Source organism: Colobus angolensis, unplaced genomic scaffold (genome assembly GCF_000951035.1).
Source record: "Colobus angolensis palliatus isolate OR3802 unplaced genomic scaffold, Cang.pa_1.0 Scaffold132, whole genome shotgun sequence".
Lineage (NCBI taxonomy): Eukaryota > Metazoa > Chordata > Mammalia > Primates > Cercopithecidae > Colobus > Colobus angolensis.
The window spans coordinates 9,906,110-9,933,407 of record NW_012114400.1 but is presented as its reverse complement, the minus strand read 5'-3'; the positions used below and the strand labels follow the sequence as shown (position 1 = coordinate 9,933,407).

Genomic DNA, 27,298 nt, shown 5'->3' with positions numbered 1-27,298 from the left:
ACCAAACAAAAAGACACCTGAGAACAGCAAAATATCCTTTTTTCCAATGTTCTCACTATTGCGCATTTAGTTATTAATATATATTGGTGTATTTACTACTGAGTCATTCCGGGTGCTGGTTTCACAGATGTTTATTCATTAAAAATTTATCAAGTGTACTTATGATATGGTCTTCCTCCAATTATATTACATTCAGGTAAACCTTTAAATGTTAAAAAAAAGAGTGAGTCATAATTAAGGTGGAGAGCACATCAAATATTTAACATCATTACAATGTGGGGGAACCTTCTGATTATATTTGTCTCTAAGTTTATGTTAGGGGATATAACTATTTTTATTCTTTGTAATTTCAGTACCTGGAGCATAGTAGGCTCTGGGCACTGCAGCTAGTTGAACTGAACTGCACTTAGATTTTTAAAAAATCAGAAGCCAGGGGATAATCATTAAATAGGAATCCATTAAAAGAAACATTAGCTCCTATATAAAGAATCAACTAGACATTATATAATAAGAGTAAACTAATCATATTACTTACCTATTCTAGTATATAAATACTGACTCGTGGGGATGTGATTTAAGAGGAAAAACATAGAAAATGAGACAGAAAAACAATGAGCACGCATATATGCAGACATCTTCTGTCCATATTTAACCACGAGTCTGGCTGGATTCAAATCAAAGCCCTTCTTTTTTTGGAATAGAGTGGCCTAAGTTCAAAATCACCAGAATAAAAATTATGTGCATATAAAGATAGCTACACAAACCCAAAGTGATCCAACTAACTACTGAATTAGTTGTACACCTGTACCATAAGCATGTGTATAAGCACGTATAAATAAAGGTATAAGCATGTGTAAATAATATGGAGAAAAAAAAAAAACCTTTTCCACTACAAATTATAACCCTTAGGAATTTTTGTCTACTTTTGAATAAGCTCAAAACTTGATCCCTTTAAATACCAATAATGGGTATTTTCTGTTTGCCTAGTAATAATCCTTGCTTGATGACCCAATCACTCCTTTTTGGCAATAAGCTCTATCCCCTCGTCACTAGGAAAGCTATATATCCTAGACTTCATCAATTAAAAGTCCTTCTTTAGGACTGTTTTTTATAGACTGGGATTATTTTTTATAGACTAGATAGAGCTAGCTGTTAAAACCACTAGTTACAAGGCTACAAGGAAATAAGCCTAAAATCACTGATGATGATGTCCCTTGACTCATGGAGAAAATGTACGGGCAGAAAAGAGAATTAAGCTATAATGTAAGAAAAGAGGTAGAATATAATACCCTTTATAATACCTACTATCTAATTCTAGTGGCCTGCAAGACCTACTTTACCCTTAACCATTCTTGATTATAGGAGTCAAATCTCCCATCTCAGCACTCTACAAACCTCACACACACTTTTGTTTGTCTCAGTTGAATCAAAGTTCTATCAGGTGCAACAGAAAAAAATGTTATCTAATTCTGTCTTCTCAAGGCTTACTGAAAATTTCAGTTGTCGAAGTCAGTACAGTATAACTTCGTTTAATTTTTGAGTTGGTACAAACAACCGCCCCGCCAATACACAAAGAGTTATACAGCTGTGACACAACAACAAACTAATGACAAAACAGTAGAATATAACCTTCTTGGAAGAAAACTGGGAAGTTCTTTGCAAATCACGTCATGAATTTATAGCCATTTCTAGGACTCTCCCCAGCCAATATCACTCAGGAGGCTAAAAGCACATTCTACTATGATTTCCATTATTTTTAAGTAAAGCTGGAGTAGTCGCTGCATAAGGGATTGCAGAAATCAACCCCACCACCCTCCACCCTAAAGATGAAGAGACAAAGGTGAAGTCATTTTTCAAAGGCAACACACACACACATACATACACACACACACACACACACCCCACATGTATTAATAAACAGAAAAAATAATCTGGAAGTAATATGGAACAGACTGACAATCCTATATTTTTAAAGACATATTTGGATTGGAAGAAAAAACACTACACAGCTGGGAAAAGAAAGGTATCGGCACAAAAACAAAAGAGCTGACAAGTTGTGCTAACTGGAGAGGAAAACCTGCTTTCTCTTGAAAAGTCAGAAGCATTATAATTTCACCAAGACTTGAGGCATTCGAGAAAAGTAATAACCGAATTAACATAGAAGGGAAAAATGGTGAGAGAACCACATTTTCGAATAATAAAAATACAAAACAAAGTATGCTGTTTACTAGCAATCCTGGCTTTCATTATTTTAGCAAATGAGATCACCTAAAATCTTCTGATATTTGCAAAGGACCAGTATGTGCAGTTTAAACAAGCAGAATAAATATCTTAATATATAATACCGTCATGACTGTATATTTAGAAAACCCCATCGTCTCATCGTCTCAGCCCAAAATCTCCTTAAGCTGATAAGCAACTTCAGGAAAGTCTCAGGAAACAAAATCAATGTGCAAAAATCACAAGCATTCCTCTACACCAATAACACACAAACAGAGAGCCAAACTATGAGTGAACTCCCATTCACAACTGCTTCAAAGAGAATAAAATACCTAGGAATCCGACTTACAAGGGATGTGAAGCAACTCTTCAAAGAGAACTACAAACCACTGCTCAATGAAATAAAAGAGGACACAAACAAATGGAAAGAACATTCCATGCTAATGGAAAGGAAGAATCAATATCGTGAAAATGGCCATACTGCCCAAGGTAATTTATAGATTCAATGCCATCTCCATCAAGATATCAATGACTTTCTTCATGGAATTGGAAAAAACTACTTTAAAGTTCATATGGAACCAAAAAAGACCCTGCATTGCCAAGCCAATCCTAAGCCAAAAGAAGAAAGCTGGAGGCATTACACTACCTGACTTCAAACTATACTACAAGGTTACAGTAACCAAAACAGCATGGTACTGGTACCAAAACAGAGATACAGACCAACGGAACAGAAAGGGCCCTCAGAAATAATACCACACATCTACAAACATCTGATCTTTGACAAACCTGACAAAAACAAAAAATGGGGAAAGGATTTCCTATTTAATAAGTTGTGCTGGGAAAACTGGCTAGCCATATGTAGAAAGCTGAAACTGGATCCCTTCCTTACATCTTATACAAAAATTAATTCAAGAGGGATTAAAGACTTAAATGTTAGACCTAAAACGATAAAAACCCTAGAAGAAAACCTCGGTAATACCATTCAGGACATAGGCATGGGCAAGGACTTCATGTCTAAAATACCAAAAGCAATGGCAACAAAAGCCAAAATTGACAAATGGATCTAATTAAACTAAAGGGCTTCTGCACAGCAAAAGAAACTACCATCAGAGTGAACAGGCAACCTACAGAATGGGAGAAAATTTTTGCAACCTACTCATCTAACAAAGGGCTAACATCTAGAATCTACAAAGAACTCAAACAAAGTTACAAGAAAAAAAAAACAACCCCATCAAAAAGTTGGCAAAAGATATGAACAGATACTTCTCAAAAGAAGATATTTATGCAGCCAACAGACACATAAAAAAATGCTCATCATGACTGGCCATCAGAGAAATGCAAATCAAAACCACAACGAGACACCATTTCACACCAGTTAGAATGGCCATCATTAAAAAGTCAGGAAACAACAGATGCCGGAGAGGATGTAGAGAAATAGGAATGCTTTTACACTGTTGGTGGGAGTGTAAACTACTTCAACCATTGCAGAAGACAGTGCGGCAATTGCTCAAGGATCTAGAACTAGAAATACCATTTGACCCAGCCATCCCATTACTGGGGATACACTCAAAGGATTATAAATGATACTGCTATAAAGACACATGTACACGTATGCTTACTGCGGCACTATTCACAATAGCAAAGACTTGGAACCAACCCAAATGTCCATCAATGACATACTGGATTAAGAAAACGTGGCACATATACACCATGGAGTATTATGCAGCCATAAAAAAGGATGAGCTCGTATCCTTTGTATGGACATGGATGCAGCTGGAAACCATCATTCTCTGAAAACTATCGTAAGGACAAAAAAACCAAACACCGCATGTTCTCAGTCATAGGTGGGATTTGAGCAATGAGAACATTTGGACACAGGGTGGGGAACATCACACACCGGGGCCTGTCGTTGGATGGGAGGAAGGGGGAGGGATAGCATTAGGAGATATACCTAATGTAAATGACGAGTTAATGGGTGCAGCACACCAACATGGCACATGCACATGTATACATAGGTAACAAACCTGCGCGTGGTGCACATGTACCCTAGAACTTAAAGTATAATTTAAAAAAATAAAAAAGTATATTAAAAAAATACCATTAGAAAAATATATTTGTTGCAAGTGAAAAAAAAATACCATATATGTATATTTAATTTTAAAATGTTACCTGAAACAGTGAAACACTGAAAAATTTTTTTTTTTTTAAAACAGGATCTCACTCTTTCACACAGGTTGGAGTGCAGCAGTGCAATCTCAGCTCACTACAGCCTTGACCTCTGGGGCTCAAGCAATTCTCCCACTTCAGCCTCCAAGCATGCACCACCATGCCAGGCTAGTGTTGTTTTTTTGGGTTTTTTTTGTTTGTTTGTTTGTTTTTTGGTGAAGAGAGGGTTTCGCCATGTTGCCCAGGCTGGTATCAAACTCCTGAGCTGAGGCTCCCAAAGTGCTGGGATTACAGGTGTGTACCACCACGCCTGGCCTGAAAGCTTTTATGAAGAAAACATATATAGAACATATAAGCAGACTCCAGGAGTTTCTAATCTACTCTTCTGTTGTATTAATAAGGGCAAAGGTCACATACGTTTTAAAAATTATTTAAATATTACTCGTACCCTTGAATGCTTTTACCTTTATTTTAAAAAGTAACTTATTCCTATGAAAACTGGATTTGATAATCAGAATTCTCAAAGATTAGGATATTTCAATATGCATGTGAATTTTTCTTTTCTTTTCTTTTTTTTTTTTGAGACGGAGTCTTGCTCTGTCACCCAAATTGGAGTGTAGTGGTGCAATCTCGGCTCACTGCAACCTCTGCCTCCTGGGCTCAAGCGATTCTTCGGTTTCAGCCTCTCAAACAGCTGGGACTACCGGTGCGTACCATCAATGTCCAGCTAATGTTTGTATTTTTAGTAGAAACAGGGTTTCACTATGCTGGCCAGGATGGTCTCAAACTCCTGATCTCAAGTGACCCACCTGCTTCTACCTCCCAAAGTGCTGGGATTACAGGCATGAGCCATTGCACCCAGCCTGAATTTCTAAACACACTGAATGAGTCTTTTTTTAAGGGATCAGGCCTCATTTTGTTGCACAGGTTGGTCTCAAACTCCTGGGTTCAAGCAATCCTCCTGCCTTGGCCTCCTAAAGCACTGGGATTGCAGCAGCAGAGAGCCACCATGTCCAGCTAGTCTTTTAAAAGAGTGTTTTGTTGTAGAAAAGGGAAACAGCAATTCTGGGGACAAATTACAATGAGGCTAAAAAACATAAAGGATTTTAAAAGCAAAACATTTCAACACAAAGAATAAGCACAATTTTTTTTAAGACTTGTTATAACCTTGAGGTATATGTACACAATATGTTGCTAACATAAAAAACAGTTAACATATTTATAAAGCATAGTACTTCCCTCCCTTTAATTATACAGATAAAGGGCTGCAAAATTTAAAAATAAATTTATCGTTCTCTCCCTAAGCCCAGAAACTCTCTCCAGAGAAGTACCTACTTAAATGGCTGAGACATGTTCTCTCTCATCCCTCAACCTCTAAACAAACTGATTAAGGTAGATGTTGTATCTATCATACCATGAGAAAATTAAACTAAAACAAACAAAGAAACAAAAACCAGTTACTTGCCCCAGGTCACATGGTTACTAAGCAGAACAGATCTGGGCCTTTTTGAATCCAAAGCCTATGCTTCCTAACTACTAATACCTTGTAACCTCTGATTTGAAGACCTCCCTTCACAAAGTACCTTCTCTCTTTCCTCATTCGCTCTCTTCCCATAATTCCAATGTTTCCCTGTTGTGACCTTTTAGCATTTTATGGATACCTTTATCGTGTCTTAGTCCATTTGTGCTACTATACCAAAATACCACAGACTGGGCAATTTGTAAATAGAAACATATTTCTCAAAATTCTGAAGGCTAGAAAATCCAAGATCAAGGCGCCTGCAGGTTTTGTGTATGGTTAGCAGGTTTTGTGTCTCTCTGATTCCAAGATGACGTCTTCTTGTTGCATCCTCTGGAGGGGACAGACAGTGTCTTCACATGGTGGAAGGTGGAAGGGCAAAAAAGGATCTAAGAAAATTCCCTCCAGCCCTTTTACAGGACATTAATTCATTTGTAGAGGCCATGCCCTCATGACTTAATCACTTTTCACTTCTTAATATCACCACAGTGGGATTAAGTTTCCACACATGAATTTTGGGAAGCATTCAGACCATAACACCTCATTATACTACATAATTTCCTAATTATTTGTCTGCTTCCCCCAATCAGACTGCAAGGTACTTTACTTCGCATCAGAAAATATTACTCCTCCAATCCTGATACAGCCAGCTGCATGGGAGGTGTTTAATCATTATACACTGACTAATTAAAACAAATTTATTTGCCTTAGAATCACTGATTCATGACTATTGAGTAAAAACTGTTTTATCTATTACATGAATATGGCACAAATAACTGTCACACAGAATTATTAGGAGAATTAAACAACATTCATTCATTCCACATACCACTTTTTTTTTTCTGAGACGGTATCTCGCTTTGTTGCCCAGACTGGAGTGTAGTGGCACAATCTCAGCTCACTGTAATCTCCACCTCCCGGTTCAAGCGATTCTTGTGCCTCAGCCTCTTGAGTAGCTGGGATTGCAGGCGTGCACCACCAAACCTGGCTAATTTTTCTATTTTTAGTAGAGATGGGTTTCACCATGTTGGCCAGGCTGGTCTTGAACTCTTGACCTCAAGTGATCCACCTGCCTCGGCCTCCCAAAGTGCTAGGATTACAGGCATAAGCCACCGTACCTGGCCTCTACATACACTTACTGAAAGCACATTAAGTGCCAAATAAGAAAACAGAAATGCAGAAAAATAAACAAGAGCACTAGGTCCCTGCCCTCATGATGCCTGCAATCTAATGAAGGAGACTGATGATAAATACATGAAATGAAAAAATTATTAATATAATTATGTATGTATTTAGTTACTTGCAATATGCATATGTGTTTCTGTGTATTTTCAGCTCACTGCCCAAAGTTAAGTGGGACTAGTAACTGTTAAACAATTTTCTTTCAACACTCTTTATGTAAGGATAAGTCATGACCTCACAAACTGAATTCAGCAGCAAATTAAAAGTATTACGTACCATGACCTAATGGGTTTATTCTTGGAATGCAAAGGTGGTTCAACATACAAAAAATCAATGTATTAATATTTAATAATACACCACATTAACAGATAAAGGGGAAAAACCCTCATGATCATGTCAAATGATGTAGGGAAAAAAAGACAAAAATTAATACCCTTTCATTAAAAAATTTAAAAATTCAACTAGGAATGGAAGGAAATGTACTCTACATAATAAAGATACATATGAAAAACCGACAGCTAACATCATACTCAATGGTAAAAGACAAAGCTTTGTTCCTAAGATCAGGAACAAGACAAGGATGCCCACTTTCATCACTTCTATCCAACATAGTATTGAAAATTCCAGCCACAGCAATTAGGCAAGAAAAACAGAAGGGATTCAAATTGGAAAGGAAGAGGTAAAACTATGTTTGCAGATGACAAAATCTGTATGTTAAATAACCTAGAGATGACACCAAAAAAAAGTCATATTAATAATAAACAAGTTCTGCAAAGTTGCAGAATATAAAATCAACACACAAAAATTAGTTGTGTTTCTATGTAACAATAGACAGTCCAAAAAGTAAATTAAGAAAACAATTCCACTTACAATAGCATTAAAAAGAATGAAATACTTAGGAATAAACTTAACCAAGGAAACAAAAGACTTGTACACTGAAACTATAAAATATTGCTAAAAGAATTAAAGACACAAATAAAGGGAGAGACATTTGTGTTCATGGGCTAGAAGAATATTAAGATATCTACACTATCAGAAGCACAACGCAATCCCTATCAAAACTCAATATTTTTGCAGAAATGAAAAACTCATCCTAAAAGTTACATGGAATCTCACGGGAGCTCAAATACTTAGCCAAACTCATTGTGAAAAAGATCAAATTTGGAGGACTCAAATTTCCAGATTTCAAAACTTACTGCAAAGCAACATTAAACAGAAGAGGCATAAAGACAGACATACAGATTAATGGAACAGAACACCCAGAAATAACCTCACACATATATCGTCAACTAATTTTTGACAAGAGTGTCCAGACCATTCAATAAGGAAAGGACGGCCTTTTCAACAAATGGTGGTGGGGAAACTGGATAGCCACACACGAAAGGACGAAGTTGGACCATTACTTTAAACCATGTACAAACTTAACTCAAAAAGGATTAAAAGACTAAACTTAAGAGTGAAAACTATAAAACTCTTAGAAGAAAACAGGAAAAACTTCATGAAACGGAATTTAGCACTGATGTCATGGATATGAACCAAAAGTACAGGCAACAGAAAAAGAAATAAACTGGATTCCATCAAAATTTAAAACTTTTATGCAAAGGATATCAGCACAGTGAAAAGGCAACCTACGAAAAGCAAATATTTGCAAGTCACGCATATAAGAAATTAATATCCAGACTATATAAAGAACTACTACAACTCAACAACGACAAAACACAAACCAGCCAATTTAAATATGGGCAAAGACTTGAATAGGTATTTCTCCAGAGATACAGAAGGCTAATAAGTGCATGAAAATATACCAGACATCGCTAATCATTAGGGAAAAGCAAATCAAATACCATAAGACATCACTTCAAATACATTTGAATGGTTATTATCAAAATCCAGTGACAAAATAAGAAAAAAACAAGTATAAATGAGAATATGGAGAAATTGGAATTCTTACATATGACTGGCAAGAATATAAAATGGCACAGCTATTGTGAAAAGTGTATGATGGTACTCCAAAAAATTAAACATAGAATTAACATATGATCCAACAATTCTGCTTGAGTATATATATCCCAAATAATTTGAAATCACAGACTTAAACAGATATTTTTACACTCAAGTTCATAGCAGCATTATTCACAATAGGCAAAAAGTAGGAACAACTCAAATGACAACATCAACACATGAACAGATAAATTATATATATACACAACGGGATGTCATTTAGCCTTAAAAAGGAATGGATTTCTAATACATGCTACAACATGAATGAACCTTGAAAATAGGTTAAATGAAACAGGATGGACCAAAAAAAAAAAAAATATATGTGTGGGTTTGTGAGGGTGTTTCTGGATGAGATTAACATTTGAATAGGCAGACTGAGTAAAGCAGATTCCCCTTCCTAATATGAGTGGGCCTCACCAAATTCAATGATGGTCTGAATATTACAAAAGGGCAGAGTTAGAAGAGAATGAACTCTCAGCTGGCTGACACAGATCCTGAGACTTCTTAGGCTCCATACCTGTGTGAGTCAATTCACTGTAACAATCTCTTTACATATACTAGATGTGTGCGTATGTGTGTTCAACCACCAGTAAAATAAATACTAATAACTAATATACTAAATCTATATATGTGTGTGTATGTATATACACATATAAAGAGATTTATTTCACAAATGATAAACAGATATAGAAACAGATTCTATTGGCTCTGTTTCTCTGGAGAACCCAGACTAATACCACAATTCAAACTGGAATCAAGAGAGAAAAGAGAGATACAGATCACAAAATCTTTAAACGGGGTACTCTTGCATATTAGAAAAACTTTTTTCATTTACTTATCTACTGATTAAAAAATGGCATCCATGTGAATGTGGTTGAAATGTTTTATCATAGAACTGCAATTAGCAAAAATCCAAAGCATATATACTGCTCTCCTTTAATATCAAAGTCTATAATGATCTCATATCTTAGGGCACAGATGAACGATTCTGTCATATGTCTCTCTGAGGTCTAATAAAACCACTACGTTCATTTAAAACTGGCAGAATTATTTTTATAGTGGCAGAGAAATGTGGATAAGGTAGACAGTACACATAATCATTTGTATGTACACATAATCATTTGTGTAACATATGGATCCATGAACTAAAAGAATATACCAATGTAACTAGAAGCGTGAAAAAAATTGATTTGTAAGTCTTAAGCTCTAGATTCCAGCTTTGACTTGCTACAAAGTGAGGAACTTTGAGAAAATCACTGCCTCTCAGGGTCTTAGTTACTTCACCTCTAAAGTGAGAAAAATAAATTTTTAGATGACCTCAAAGGTCCAATTCTGCTCTGAAATTTCATTTTTCTAATGTAAATAATACCTTTTCACTAGAAACAATGCCACCGTAGTACAACCTTGAATGTGCAATTAACTGATTTAAGTTGGAAGACATAATTCAAAATAGGTTTCTTCAAAGGTAGAAGAATGGTATACCACATAAATTTGCTCTTCTTTTGTTCCATGTAAATTAAAACATATTCTCCTGCCTAGTTCCTTCTATCACAGGGTATATGTTTGTAATCAGTTATTAGTTTAGTTGTTTTAGGAATCACAGAATTATAGTTACCGGCATACAGGTAGAAAGAGAAGTGACAATACTACAAGCTTTAAAAGAAAACATTTAATATGATTCAATAAACTGACTGAGGAAGCTACACGGAAACAAATCTGTATGTACACTTAACTACCTGAAACCTATCACTGCCCCACAACACACACACACACACACACACACACACACACACACACTCTCTACACACACACACTACACGTAAGACAGTTAACTGAAATGTTCTGGAACATTATAAATTCTGGAGACAGTAATAAATTCTGTGAAAAGTTAGAAAATGGTGTATAAAACTCAAAGGTGAGAGAAAATTAAGTGAAAAATAAATACACAATATGTTCATTAGCAAATAATTAAGGATAAATGGAGGATATAAACAGAAATACTACATTTTTCTTTTTTGGCTCACTAAAACTCAGCAATTCTATTTTCTATGTGACCACATCTTATTTAAAATGGTTGAAAATACAGGAAATGCATGAGAAAGTAAAAGAATAACAATATAAGTTCAACTGGAAACACAAAAGTATCAAAACACAGTGAAAATGAGTGCAACTATATGAATTTCCTAAGGGTTTATATATGAAAGACAAAATTTAAATAACACTTATTTATAATTATTTTGCTATCTTTATAATGATCTATGTATCTATCAAGGCTATCAATTTCTTCAAAGAAAGGAACCTAATGACGCATCTCACATCTCCCCATAGCTTGCATATAAAAAATGCCTAATGTATTTGCCAAAGGTTAGCAAAACCCTTACACAGCCTAAGAAGTTGGGGGCAGGGCACAGAATCAAACCCTAAAAGTCAAACATTATCTCTTGGTCTGTAATCCTATAACCTTTGCATGTCTCTTGTCTGCTTTGCTGTAGGGGTTTGGTTGAGGTGATGGGAGAAATTTTAAAATTATAGGAAAAACGCAAACCTTCTTGGAAGGCCAGAAGGTTTTGCAAAAGCCTCTAGATAGGGTTACGGCTGAAAGCAGCCTAATCCTCTTACCTTGAGTTAATAACTTAGAATAGGTACAAAGGAATGTAAGGGAGTTTATCTAGAGAGCTTGTTTACACATGTGGTCCTAAGACTGGTCTTTGATCATTCACAGGACTGCTCTCCCTAGGAGAGGGCGACCAGATTAACTACCCACAGGTTTGTTGACTCAATGTCTTTGTCATTAAATCTGTGCTGAATAAATGCTAGCAAGGCCAGCTAACTGGCACACGGCTGCCACAACTCTTTCTGTGAGTGGCCCCCTGCTCTTTCACTGAATATCAGTGTCTGAGTATGTTATTCATCCATCGTGCAGCCTCGTTCTGTGGGTCAGACTCCGGCACTTTGCAAAGTTCCTTTACACTGATGTCCCTATTTCTAATCAGGCCATAACCAATCATACTGAAGGTGGCTACATGAATCAAGTATGTTCAATGTTCCCTTCTTTCTTCAAAAAAATCCTTTAGGAAAAAATTATATTTACTTACTTCCAACACTTGCTTTCTTGTTTTGTCTTTTATGAGACACAATCTCACTCTGTCGCCCAGGCTGGAGTGCAGTGGTGCAATCTCGGCTCACTGCAATTTCTGCCTCCCAAGTCCAAGTGATTCTCGTGCCTCAGCCTCCCAGGTAGCTGGGATTACAAGCATGTACCACCACGTCTGGCTAATTTTTGTATTTTTAGTAGAGATGGGGTTTTGCCACGTCAGCCAGACTGGTCTTGAACTCCCAACTTCAGGTGATCCGCCCACCTCGGCCTCCCAAAGTGCTGGAACTACAGGCGTGAGCTACCATGCTTGGCTCCCAACATTTGCTTTCTACTCGTATCTACTACAGCCATTAAAATAAATATTTTCTGATACTAACAATTTATATTTGGGTAACTGCTTCTTTGCAAAGTTTTAGTAGAATTTTAAGTTTCAATATTTTACATACACTTGAATTTACAAGTTGTTTGTTATACTTTAAATAAATTAAGTGTTAATAATTTTAAATACCAAGAATATGCTGGGTTTGCAGAGAGTGGAGAGTAAGCTGCCTGAAATAATTTATTCAAAGATGCTGACCCAGTGGATGTCACAGTTCTATCAAATTCAACACATCCCCTTTATATTTAATTTACATGGAACAAGTATTTATATAAGAAATACTTTACAGTGACCCCTCTAACTACCTGAAATGAAATGCACAGGTAATATAACCAATCTACATATCTATTTTTAAAATTAATACACTAATACAAATAAAATTTTTAAAAACATTTATGATAGAGACCAGGTTCGGTGGCTCAGACCTATAATCACAGCACTTTGGGAGGCCGAGGTGGGCAGATCACTTGAGGTCATGAGTTTGAGACCAGCCTGCAACATGACAAAACCGTGACTCTACTAAAAATACAAAAATTAGCGAAGTGTGGTGGCACAAGCCTGTAATCTCAGCTACTCAGGTGGCTGATGCAGGAGAATCACTTGAATCCCCGAGGTGGAAGTTGCAGTGAGCCGAGATCATGCCACTGCACTCCAGCCTGGGCAACAGAGCGAGACAGTCTTAAAAAAAAAAAAGAGAGAGAGAGACAGAGAGAGATTTATGATAAAAATATGCATTTCAGTATGTAAGTATCAGACATGATTTTAGCAGAAGACATACTAACCAGATGCTAATACCTATACATAAAGTCATAGTGAATGTAACAATTACAAATGCTCATAGACTAGTATACTGGTGACTCAATGCCATAAACATAATTTGATTTTTTGAAATGGTGAACCATTGGCCAAGTTTAGAACAAAGCAAAGTACAAGCTTCCCTCATTGTATACTGTAGTTACATTTCTAGATAATTCAGTGCATGTTAAAACTGAACAAAATATACTTTATGTTCCAACAATGTTTCAAATTTACTTAATTATAAAAACGTGTTTCACCTACACAGATATCCAATGAAACACTCAGAAGTCCTGCAGAATGCAGAGCTAGTCTTTGTTGTTTACAGACTGTCCCACACACTACCGGACTACTACCTACCCTGGCCCTAAAATGCCCTTAAAAATCATTCTGTTAACTAGAAACATCCTCACAAACTTCTAGAACACCTCCTAGAAAGCAATACTACCCCTACCACTGCCCCCTTGAGAACCACAGCTCTAAGAGTATTATTCCTGACTGAAATAGCTGTGCCTCAGAAAAACCAAGGAATACACAAGCATAATAAAGTATTTGCCAAATCACTGCTGATTGTAAATGTTCATTGTTAATAGTTTGCATGAATTAAAACAGATAAGGTGTCTATAATTAGTTCTGAAAGAGACACTTAAATTTAGCTTTGTTTTCAAGTCAAAAGAAATTCTTAAACAACACACGTATCTGCTGCACAAGAAAACTGAAGGAGAAAAATAAGGCAGGCAAACACTGACACTTGTGGTCATTCTGAGATTGCTTATTTGCAATCAGGCTAATTCTTGCTTTGTGAGTTCAAGGAAAGTAAAGTTGGTTCATAAATCATCCACTGACTTTAGAAGAAAATTACAAGCTTTTAATAAACATTTTACTTCTCTTCAAAAAGAGGAAACTACCTACACTAATATTAAATAACCAAAAAACAAGTCATTTGTCCAAATCCTTTATGTAATGAAAAAGACTGCATCTGATTATAAATAAAAACAGTCAAGAGAAATAAACTCCAAGCAAACATTACACAAAATTGTCTAGTCATCTCAATAAAACTAAAATTGGTCTCTCAATAATTGTGTCAAGTGACAGTTTTCAGAGTGGTATGGTGGAAATTATACAAGATCTAAAACATTAAGATTTTTGTACAGCATGGAAAAAAATAGCTGGTACTTCTGGTAAGCCCTAGCTGAAATTAATTACCTGAATTCAGAGACCAACCACTTATAATAAAGCACAAACAGGAATGGAGACCAATATAGGAAGACCGGATTCATGTCTCCCTTCTAATGTTACTCAAGGATATTTGCTCATTCCCATTAAATGAAAATCATCCATCCTGGTTGAAGGGCCCTTCCCCTACCCTTTCTCTTTTAATCTTTTTACCAAGGACATATCGTTGAATGTATATGCATAGATAAATAGATGATATAACTCCATGAGTTACTATTTAGTAGCCACTTGAACAGCAGATTTACATCTGATTCAACATGTAATAATCATTCAAAACCATTAACTACCTGAATACAAAAATAATTATTTCTACACCCAGTAAAAATTGAGACTTAGAAGGCATTACAATTCCTGTCTTTAAATTTTGACTCCTTGAAGTCTATACTAGACATGCCCAGGAAAATGCTAAAACCAGTCTGGACAGCTCTGGTCATAATGCACATAGTAATGACCACCTATTTTTCCATCACGGATGTGTTGTAAGATTAAAAATATGCTTATGCAAATGACAATTACAAGCCATTTATAACTATAAAACTTAACAGAATAGCTGCCAGTTTGCTGAGTCTGACAAAGAAACCTTTTCACATTTACTGAGTTAGTTTAACCATAGAATTCAGATGTTAAAAGAAACTAAAGGAAGAACTTCTACAAGCTCTCCTGTCATAAGATTTTTACAGCTTCTCTTGACTGGAAACATGCAGGTTGCTAGAAAAAGTTACTAAAGGAACTTTCTCTCACATCTACCCTGTTTTCCTGAACTTTTACATAAAGTTCTTAACTAACTTACACTTTTAACAAACAGGTTGGCCAGCCACTGTGGCTCACGTCTGTAATCCTAGCACTTTGGGAGGCCAAGGCAGGCGGATCACCTGAGGTCAGGAGTTTCAGACCGGCCTGGGCAACATAGTAAAACCTCCCCTCTACTAAAAATACAAAAATTAGCTGGGTGTGGCGGCACACACCTCTAATTCCAGGTACTCGGGAGGCTGAGGCACGAGAATCTCCTGAACCTGGGAGGCAAAGGTTGCAGTGAAACAAGATCATGCCACCGTACCCCAGCCTGGGCAATAGAGCAAACCTCCGGGGGGAAAAAAAGGGGGGGGGGAGGAAGGGAGGGAGGGAGGGAAGGGGTTGCAGGTGTACTTTAAAGTATGAAGTAAATTCCAGTTAAGTACACAGGCATCTTTTGTTAGTAGTATTTGGAAGTTTCTTCCTGTTTAAATACTTGCTCCGTAACATGTAAAGTTCAGTGGCAGGGGGAAACTCACTGGAAATTCAGGGACTCAACCCAATACTGGAGGGACCCACTAATGAGTAGGTTACCCATAAAACTCTCTTAATAATCAAAACCTATAATAATCCAGGAAGACATAAAAAATACCCAATCAAAAGAACTGGCAAAAAATAATTATTATTTAGTCCTTCCCTGGAGAAAGGGGTAGGGAATGTCTCTAAATCAACTTTGTATCCCCTATACATAATAAGCTATGACTAAATGCACATGTTGGTAAACAGTAGTTAATCAATACGTACCTGTTAAAAAAGTGAAAATATAAACATTCATTTATTATTCTGTTAATGATTCCTGGGTATGCTGTGCCAGTGTTCGAGAGAAAAAAAAAAAACTCCCACAATTTCTCTAACAGTGCCACGTAGTACAAAGTTTAAGAACAGAGAATGATGATAGTACTAGATAAATTTAAAAAAAAGAAAAAAAACACAGAGGATAAGAATTTAGATAATCTTGCTTCAATTCCCAGCTTGGCCTCTATTCTTACCAGTATTTATCTGACATTTGGACTAATTATTTTACAATTCCAGACACTGGTTCCTCATCTTTTAAGTGGGTATTACAATAATAAAACTACTAGAAAAGAGCCATTTGCATAACACCTCAAGTAAGCTTAGCACACAATCTAATTTTGAGTAAATACTTCCTAAAATGGTCATTGTGGCTAGCTTCATACTCAAATCCTATGTAAGGAATCACTGATAAATACTGATCTACAAAAATGCATCTGTACTTCTAGAAAATAAGTTATTTTAAGTAAGTTCTTAAGCATTACTCTGTTAACTAGTCAACTAATTTTTTTTTTTTTTTTTTGGCGGAGTCTCGCTCTGTCGCCCAGGCTGGAGTGCAGTGGCCGGATCTCAGCTCACTGCAAGCTCCGCCTCCCGGGTTTACACCATTCTCCTGCCTCAGCCTCCCGAGTAGCTGGGACTACAGGCGCCCGCCACCTCGCCCGGCTAGTTTTTGTATTTTTAGTAGAGACGGGGTTTCACCGTGTTAGCCAGGATGGTCTCGATCTCCTGACCTCGTGATCCGCCCGTCTCGGCCTCCCAAAGTGCTGGGATTACAGGCTTGAGCCACCGCGCCTGGCCAACTAGTCAACTAATTTTAAAAACAAAAAGGTAGTGAGTGAGAACTGTAGTATGAGTGGATATAGACTACAAAGAAGTTGGGTTTTAGTCCTCGCCCTCAAACTAGGAAAAGTCAAAGAATAGTCTAGGCTTTAGGTTTCCCATTTATAAAATTCTTTTTATTTTTTTCTTTAATGATCCTTCTAACATTTCTAATACAGTGGGGTTCTTAAAACTACAAAGCACATTTCATCAGCAAAGCTCAAAAATATGTGCACAAAAATTTTTTGAGTATCAGAGAAAATATAAATTCATATTCATTTGAAATAGCAGATATTAATGGGGGAGACAGATGAGATGAAGAGTATGTATATAACTGTTAACTTTTAGCTTAAGCTCCAAAACTATAACTTTCTAGGATTGAATTACTGTCCCTAGAGTCTCAGAGGAAAAACTGATAATAAAGGCTATTTACAACAAAAAAAACACATTTAAAAAAAACCTTCCCTACTGTTCTGCAGTAAGAAAAGCAGCAAGGTGCCAGCCCCAGAAACTAACCATATAAGAAAAATCTCAGTGAGTATGTAGTGCTAATAAAATCTGCTTCATGGCAAGTTATTAAATCTTCCTGAAACATCAGAGTAAGTAAACATTAATTAGTAAAATCTCATTACCCCCCCATATCCTATACAAGTGTCCTATATCTATTGTATCATTTTACTGAATTCTACGATACATGTAATTTTAAAGGGAAGGAAAAATAAATAAAAAGTAAATGCCAACATTAAAAAGTGACTTAAAATAAAGTTTTCTGCCATCAAGAACACCAAAAGCCACATAAGAGCAAAAAAGAAGTGGGCTGTATCACATCATGCATTAGTAAAGTAATCCATGACAGCTTATTTATATAAACCCCAGAAAACTGGGGGGGTGGGGAAAGGGGGGAGGAGATCTAAGTTACAAAGATATATGGCTTCAATAGAAACCATAGGTCTTAACTAGACATTAGTAAAATCAAGAGCAGTTTGAAAGCAGGAAAAAAAAATTCAAGAAGAGAATGCACTGAAGGGGTTAAATTACACCAACTCACACACAAAAGCTTATACTGCCTACACCCTATAAAAGCATGTAAGAAACATGAAAATTAACCTCTAACAGAGAAAACATTTAGAAAGCCTGTACTTAAGAATAAAGTTAAAAGGAAATAAGCTGGAAAAAATAAAATCATAACCATTCATTTTATAATCATCACATTTTCAAATTATTCACTCATCACTACACTTGCATTGAACATATATAATTTACCGCATAAAAGCAAAATCTCTAAGCTTCTCCCTACCTTAGGTTTTTAGTCAAAATGAATGCAAACAATCACGTGGGATTCAGCCAAGCAGTGACGTTAAATTCTGCTCTGTCAGAGAGAGCATCTGTCAAGCCCACATTTAAACTGCTGCCTGCCTGTGCAGCAGCTGAGGAACCGTGGATTTCATATTATAGACTAAAACCCCATTAAAACTGCTCGAAATCCTTTCTGCAGCTGCCAGGCAACAACGAAAGAAGAGAGGTAAATCCTATGCTTTTCCAATACAACTGAAGCACTACATTTTAGCTCTGGCTGCTTTACATTGCAGTTCAGTGTTATTACTAGAAATATGGATACTGAGGCGAGAACACAGCACTGCATTGTCCAGCCAGGAAAATAGCAGATGTAAAAAGCTTCAATGCATCAACTGTCGGGAAGAGTCAACAGTGCTACAAGCAGAACGGACAACTACAGCTCTTTTGTTTAACGAAAGACAGAGAAAATGAAAGAAAGGGAAAATTTCAGAAGACTAGGACCCATATGAACAAGGAGGGTAACTCGAAGACAAGCAGACAGATGGACACTTTGGATACTGTGAAAAGCAATCGCAGGAGGCAGACTGTTGGGGGATGTGCGCATGTTCGATAGCATCTTTTTTGCTGAAGTGATGGCGTGCCAAAAGTATTTTCAGTGGGCATAATCCTCTTCACATAAATGGCCTGACCAAGGAAGGTATGTCAATATCTTGTGTATGATAGTCATTTAAATGTATTACCTTTTTATAGCCCTGGAGGCACTAATACCTGATAAGCAAGTTCATACAGTTCACTGCCCTTGAAACTATGAAAGGGTTTCTTAATATCTGATTTTAAAATTTGTCATTGTTTAGAAGACAAGCTGTCACTGCTTTATGCAGCTAAATATGTAGCTTGGAGTAATTCTGGGTTATAGACATCAGACGGAAAAGGCAAATAAAAAGATGTGTTTAAAGGATTCCTTAAGAAATTAAACTTTAAAAAAAATCTGTAGTCATTTACAAAAAACACAGCAATATTCTATTAAATTGGGTCATACTGAATCCTTATCTAGTGAATTAAATGCTCTCTTAAAAATGGCTATCAAAAGAGACAATGCAGTGAAATTACATTAAATAGTAGCAAGGAAAACCTTAAGAGTTTTTTTTCAGAGTCCTTTTAAAACAAAACCTTAATACATAACAGTTTTTAGTAACAAAATCTTCCCTCCAACATCTCCCTAAATGAAGATAATGAACCCAACCAAAGAAAGTATCAACAAATTTTAAGTATTACCAAGCTACAAGAAGATACTAAAAGGAAAGCATTAACACAAGATCACATAAGGTAGTGTGAGTTTATGCATAACCAACCCCACAATAGAGCCTCCTGTTATTATAGTGTCCATGAATAGAACTTTAAACAAAGGGTCATCAACAGTTGATTTAAAAATTAACTATTTTAAATAGCTTGTATTTTATGTAAAAGACTGATTCCAAACGGTCAAATTTAACATTGTCTCTGATTATCATTTTAAAAGTAAAATTCAAAAACATAATATGAAAATACTTTGATACAAAAATATCCACAAACGGCAATACAAGGTCAAAAAATTACATATAAATGTAGCTACTATGCTTCCAGGCTATATTAATATGCAGTAATGAACTACTACCACTATATGTGTGTGCAGGGCACAGATAAATCAAATAAACTATTTTAGCAACAATCATAGAATAGCAACTCAGGGCTCAAGAACGCAAAGATATTTCTAAAATTTTACAAATCTATCAAAGATCCTGATTTTTCCTCAATTTCAAACCACAACTCAGTAATTATCTAAAAATCACAAAAGACAAACATTTTAAAAATATGTAACTCCTGCATTCCAAAGTGATGATTAAACAAGTTTACCAGACTCTATTACATCTCAACATCACTCTCAATCATGAATTTTTATTTTAATAAAGACTAATAATAAATAGTACTAAAAAATATGGTTGTAAAAATTTCAAGTCCCTCTTGCTACCTTTATCTCTCAATATTAAAGTCACCAATTAAGCAGTTTTATAAGCTATACATCTCAAAATGAAAGTGTAAGTTTTTCTATTAAACCATCACCAATAGACTAAAGATACCAACACTTTTGAAAGTCAAATGATAAAAACTGTGTGTGTACTGAACAACATTTTACAGTAACATTCTCCCCCACGAACTTCATCCACAAGTTATAAATACAAATTAATAGTGCAAAGGTATCAAAAAAGAAGAGAAAAACCAAAGCTATTTATTTTCTAAAAATGTAAAAGTGCAAAACTATTTTGCATACTATTGAACTTTCTTGTCTTGCTCTCTCTTTTTAAGAATTAAAATACAACAGGCAATAACTGGAGAGTAACTTTATCACTTAATAAAAAACAGGCATGGTTATTTAAATTTTATATTCTTTTTTAACAAAAAAATTTGTAAGACCTGAGAAACTTTTAATAATTTTAATAAGGAATTTTTTAAAGGCTAGACACATGTACTTCATTTATCAATGGGAGATTTATAGTTACATATGGATTTAACATCTCAATAGCTTAATATCTAAAACATACAAATACCATGAAGTCTAAATTAAGATGCAGCTCTATTACACACTGTTACAAAATCATATTAGGACCAAAACTATGTATTTATGCTAGATTACAATATGCAATAATTTGCTGCTTTCTGTAATACTAAAATACTTTGGAGACATGACTTTGGGTATATTGTTCTTATAAAAGCAACAAATTATGATTATTTTCCATCATTCATTTACTCAGTCCTTTAACTCAAACATCCATTCAAACATCTGACCTTATTGTTTACTCCTTCATACACCATCAAATTTACACTTTAAAAAAAAATCTAAATGACTGGACTTCTATCAGATTCCAAGTGTTATTATATCAGCAGAAAACAGATACACTTAATTTATCTTTGTAACACTTAGAATAGATCAAATAAATTTTAAAAGCAACTTTTGTTTCTTTTAAATTTACATACACAACCTTTATATCTACTGGTGTCTTTATGAAGTGGAGGGGAGAGTCATTACCATTTACCAAATACGTTATTTGGAAATAAAAGCTTAAAAATAGTTCCCTAGTCTAAAAAGAATGGCCAGCTACTTACAAGTACAAGAAGGAAAACACAGAGTTTCTAAATCAGAATGCTCAGCTGTATTATTTTCAGCTTAGCTCATAGCAGAACTATGTTTTGTTGGTACAGTGAATAGCCTTGGTTTTCATTATAGTAATGTTGAGTTTAAATTCATGTAAATAAATTCCAACAAATAGCACACTAGATGATTTGCTTTTAAAATTCCAAACTTAAAAACACTGTTCACATCTTTCAAAATGCTTAATTTTTTTACATTTTAGAAATATTATAACTTCTAAAAGTACTCTGTAAGCTCAGAAACTAGAAATTTCAAACGCTGGTGCCTATACAGTTGGACCTTAGATATCTGTTCAAATTCCCACCTACTTGCTCCTCCTAGTGGCTGCTACTATAACAGTACTTTCATTCATTTATGTCTAACACTTTCAATCAGTATTTTCAAAGTACTTAACGTTATGTATGTGAATTTTACTTTACAACTATTCAATTACATGGAGATTCCCATGTAAATTCCATTTCCTAGAAGTAATTAAATTTATGCCAAGGTTAAACAAATTTAATGTTAACCATGACTCTCAATATCACAGGCTAAATACACACATTTATGTACACACTGTAATTTCAAATAAATGCTCCTATATTAAAACTTTTTAATTAATTAATTTCTTTTGCTTAAAGAAGTAATTTTCATAGCAAAAAGTTGGAAAAAATAAAATTACATATTCATCACTCTTTCTTGCCAAAAAGTTTTTTCCTGTTTTAATGGAATTCAAACCATAGCTCTTCGCCCACCTCTACTCCCTCGACATATTGGTCTCAAAAAACTGAAAACAACAACAAAAACACTAACAACAAACATGAACAAATCTGTGCTATGCACTGAAAACCCTGTTGCAAGATAACATAACCAGTTTTTAACACACAGCATCATGAACCTCACATATTGCCATCTCATACCTTTTTAAAATACAGGGCTCTTACTGTGCTAATGACAAGTTCTAAAAGTTTAACAAATTGTCTGCATGTAAATTTAGAATAAAGCACAACTCAAGGATATTTAAAACTATACTGTGAAATTCAGAATTTTAAACAGTTGGTTTCAAAGTAACTCTTTTAATTCTAACGTGGAGACTCAACCAAGATGTGTAACAGTGTTCTGCCAAAGCCATAGATAATCAAAGATAACACGCTATATTTTAAAATTAATCTTAAGTCTAAGAACAATTATATCATGAATACTTCATATTTATTACAATGAAAAGTTAAAATTTTTGGAAGTGTTAATCATTTATTACTGTCTAAAAATCCTACACTGAAGTTATTGGACACTGAAAATTAATTTTGACAGGTGCATCTTCTCATTGACTCTTTCAACACAGTAGGGGCCAATGGAAACATGCCAAGCAGTGTACTGTGACTAACAGAACTCTGCCATAATCAACCTTGCACCGTCTGTCCCACAACTGATACATGACCATTTTACAAAAAAGGCCTCTGACTGTGCACCATACCACCAATAGTATGTCAAATCAATTTTAATTAATGCCAATAAATTTTCCATCTGCTCCTAAGGCCTTTTTACACAATCTTTCTCAGAAATCTAGTAACATTTTTCTTGAATACATGTAACTTTTAAATCTTTAACTTGGGTCAAAAGTACAAATGACCACTGTACCAAGACAATGAAATGAATCCATTGCCTCATCTCTTTAAAATGCTCACCGTGCTAAAAAGGCATATTTTTAAATAAATTAATCTTGTTCTCAGTGATGTTATGTTGCCAAGGGGAAATAAATTATAAGTTTCATTCCTGGATTATATTTTCACAGCTTAAGACATTCCTATTTGCCCTGATCATATTAGTATCCAAAGTCCCTTTCAGGCAGTTCTGTAAACTTTTGTGCTTCATTTTTGTAGAATGACTACAAGAGAGACAATGTGACTGAATTAGAAAATGATTGCCAAAGAATAGTATTGATTAAGGAGAAGAAAACATTTTTGGTCACCAATCTCTCATATACCACTACGGGACATTTACAACATGCTTCAGTGGAGGAGAAGACACTGCTGCTTTGCAAAGATGACCTGGAATGCCAAGAGGTCTCTGTTCCGCACTCATCTTATTGGAGTACTTTCTCTAGTGTTTCTTTTTGCTATGTTTTTGTTTTTCAATCATCATGACTGGCTGCCAGGCAGAGCTGGATTCAAAGAAAACCCTGTGACATACACTTTTCGAGGATTTCGGTCAACAAAAAGTGAGACAAACCACAGCTCCCTTCGGAACATTTGGAAAGAAACGGTCCCTCAAACTCTGAGGCCTCAAACAGCAACTAACTCTAATAACACAGACCTGTCACCACAAGGAGTCACAGGCCTGGAGAATACACTTAGTGCCAATGGAAGTATTTACAATGAAAAAGGTACTGGACATCCAAATTCTTACCATTTCAAATATATTATTAATGAGCCTGAAAAATGCCAAGAGAAAAGTCCTTTTTTAATACTACTAATAGCTGCAGAGCCTGGACAAATAGAAGCTAGAAGAGCTATTCGCCAAACTTGGGGCAATGAAAGTCTAGCACCTGGTATTCAAATCACACGAATATTTTTGTTGGGTTTAAGTATTAAGCTAAATGGCTACCTTCAACGTGCAATACTGGAAGAAAGCAGACAATATCATGATATAATTCAACAGGAATACTTAGATACGTACTATAATTTGACCATTAAAACATTAATGGGCATGAATTGGGTTGCAACATACTGTCCACATATTCCATATGTTATGAAAACTGACAGTGACATGTTTGTCAACACTGAATATTTAATCAATAAGTTACTGAAGCCAGATCTGCCTCCTAGACATAACTATTTCACTGGTTACCTAATGCGAGGATATGCACCCAATCGAAACAAAGATAGTAAGTGGTACATGCCACCAGACCTCTATCCAAGTGAGCGTTATCCTGTCTTCTGTTCTGGAACTGGTTATGTTTTCTCTGGAGATCTGGCAGAAAAGATTTTTAAAGTTTCTTTAGGTATCCGCCGTTTGCACTTGGAAGATGTGTATGTAGGGATCTGTCTTGCCAAGTTGAGAATTGATCCTGTGCCCCCTCCCAATGAGTTTGTGTTCAATCACTGGCGAGTCTCTTATTCAAGCTGTAAATACAGCCACCTAATTACCTCTCATCAGTTCCAGCCTAGTGAACTGATAAAATACTGGAACCATTTACAACAAAATAAGCACAATGCCTGTGCCAACGCAGCAAAAGAAAAGGCAGGCAGGTATCGCCACCGTAAACTACATTAGAAAAGACAATTTTTTTTTTCAAATGTGCAATTTGTAAATATTGCTAAAAGCATGTATAGTTAGAACTGATTACATCCGTAGGACAAGTTTTAGTTAAAACTCATCACATAAAGAAATTCAAAAAGTATTTTTTTAATTTCTGAAGAAATTTAATTCTGAAAATTTCTGAAGAAGTTAAGTCTTAAAACTATAACATTATATAACAAAAAAGGTGTCCCAAAAGATCTACTTAAAAAACTGTATAAGGGGATTCTGTGTATTAACATGCAATAATAAGCATGCATAAATCAACGGTTCAAGTCCTCTGTTAGGGGCCAATAAAATGTATCTGCATACATTTTCCACATAAATTTTAATTTAAGAAATGACAGTCAAAAGATCCTTCATTTTAGATATAGCTTTTCATTTTAATATATAATTAAATGTAAATAAAACATCACTATCAATTTTAAGGAAACTTTGTAATTGTGCAAAGGATAAATTTTTTGACCTGACTATTTTAGGGTTCTAAATGCAATAAGATTTAGTTGAGTTATTCCACAAACACATTATAAAGTTCAGATGTTTCATCAACGCAGTTCTCATGAAACTATTTACTTTTTAAAAATAACTGAGATATTCTTTTAAATTTCTTTTATTAATACTCACATATATCGGGGAAAATTATTTTGACATGACGTGATAAAATGTGAAAAACTAATGTGTCTCAGGCTCAAGTTTTTAGTTATTAAATGTTTCAAAACAGACAAGTTTTGTTTCCTCATTGGTGTTAAGAACCAAACTGCTATTTCAATGAGTTATTCAATTAGACTAATTACTGCACTTTTAAACAGCACCACCATTTAATTTCATGTATATCTGACTTCGAATATATCTGTAAAGATAATCGAAGCAAAATTACTTACTTAAAGGCACAAATAGGATGTACTGTTGAAAAAAGATAAAGAGTGCGGTGCAGTTTCATTCAACACATTTTTAAGATGCATGTCTGCCAAAATGCAACACACGGGAAGTTTATTTCCTGACAGCAGGTGTACACATGCCAATACTTAACCATTTTATGGCACCTATTTCTTTCTTGGAGTGCCAAGTTTACAAATCTGCAGTTTTTAATTTGGTAGATGACAAATATTCTGAATCACCAATTAAAAACCTTTTGGGGAGGGATGGGGAAAACTATAAATGTTTGACAAACATAATTCTAGGATGAACAATGTATACAATGCACTTTTATCAACTTTTTAAAAATAAAGGAAAAGAAAAAACTTTACTGAGTGTTATGATACAAGTATTTTCACAGTAATTTTGTTTGACTCCATCATGAATTTTAAAATCAAGAAAATACCAACCTACTAACCAAAATAGTGTTTTTATTCCATACAGGTATGTAAATTTGTCTATTTTTAGTCAGAATGTTTCTTAATTCTAATAACAATCATTTTTACCTCTGATTCTATTATTAAGGGATAAATCACCAGAAGAGAATTGTAACATTTGTGAAACTTGAAAACACTAAAACTGTTTAAGTATTTATTTCCATTTCAAATCAGTAGACTAAGCGTTCTATTCTAAGCGAAGTGATTCTGAAAGCTATCTATGTAACACACCCCAGTTCTTGGATCAAGTCTGTTTTTCACTTAATTTATCCTATAGGACTACAGAAACACCAGAATTACTTAATAAAAGTCACAAATAAGAGGATAACACCAAATCAGATCAGTATGTTTGACAGAAGACAAAAGGAATCCTTCCCTCAGTATAGAATAATGTTCTCTGATTTATGCTTCAAAAGTTAAAAAAAAGTGTGTGTGTGTGCAAAGGTGTGTACATAGAGAACTCAAGCACTATTTGTTCAAATTATGACTATAGTGCAAGATCTTTAAAAGATAGTAATTTCCATCTGGAAAAAGTTTTTTTAAAAATGACTCATGAAAAACAGATAACAGACACCTAAATTCTTCCTATCTCAAGTTTCAATTTTAAACCTATAAAATTTATAAAATCTATGTAAATTTCTATATTTCTAACACTATCTTGAAAAACGACACTAATCTGATATCAGACACTGTGAGTCCTCAAAGGGGACTGGACCAAATAGTATAAAGTGTCTTTATTCTGTTGAAAATCCTTACTTTAAAATAAATATTATATTAGTTTACTTTTGACTTTTCCGCAACAATATTCAAATGGTTTTCTTAAGCAAAATAAGCTGATAGTGTATATAAACATCTCACCACTTGTTAATTGTGCCTTCGTCATCCCAATGCTATGTGATCTTTATGTACATACAAATACAATTTTAAACGACAGCTTTGCTTTTGGTCAAAGAAAAGGGTACAGAAATAACTATGTAATCTTTATGTTCAAAGTGTTAATAGGTACTTCAGAAGATGAAAACACCAAAACTTTCAATACTTACAATACTTCTTTATTTTGATCAAGTATATCCAGTGCTGAAATTCTAATTCAACCAAATAATTGAGATTTCTCCTCACACCTCTTTGTATACAGCATAATCACACATAATCTCAAATGCAATTTTATTGATATTCTATTTCCAGC

At 35.0% G+C, this 27,298-nt stretch overlaps 2 protein-coding genes across 2 annotated transcripts in view; one reads left to right on the top strand and one right to left on the bottom strand.

Moving 5' to 3' along the window:
- Positions 1-27,298, bottom strand: part of CDC73 (cell division cycle 73) — a 145,842-nt gene that overhangs the window by 58,737 nt on the left and 59,807 nt on the right. The gene's annotated exons all lie outside the window — the stretch shown is intronic.
- On the top strand, positions 18,367-24,846 carry B3GALT2 (UDP-Gal:betaGlcNAc beta 1,3-galactosyltransferase, polypeptide 2). The gene is made up of 2 exons (XM_011934208.1): positions 18,367-18,994; positions 23,344-24,846. The coding sequence occupies exon 2, from the start codon at positions 23,468-23,470 to the stop codon at positions 24,734-24,736; it is 1,269 nt and encodes a 422-aa protein (XP_011789598.1). The 5' UTR covers positions 18,367-18,994; positions 23,344-23,467; the 3' UTR covers positions 24,737-24,846.

What these genes read in the sequence shown, in the direction of transcription:
- B3GALT2 (XM_011934208.1), top strand. Translation starts at nt 23,468, where the DNA reads ATGCTTCAGTGGAGGAGAAGACACTGCTGCTTTGCAAAGATGACCTGG.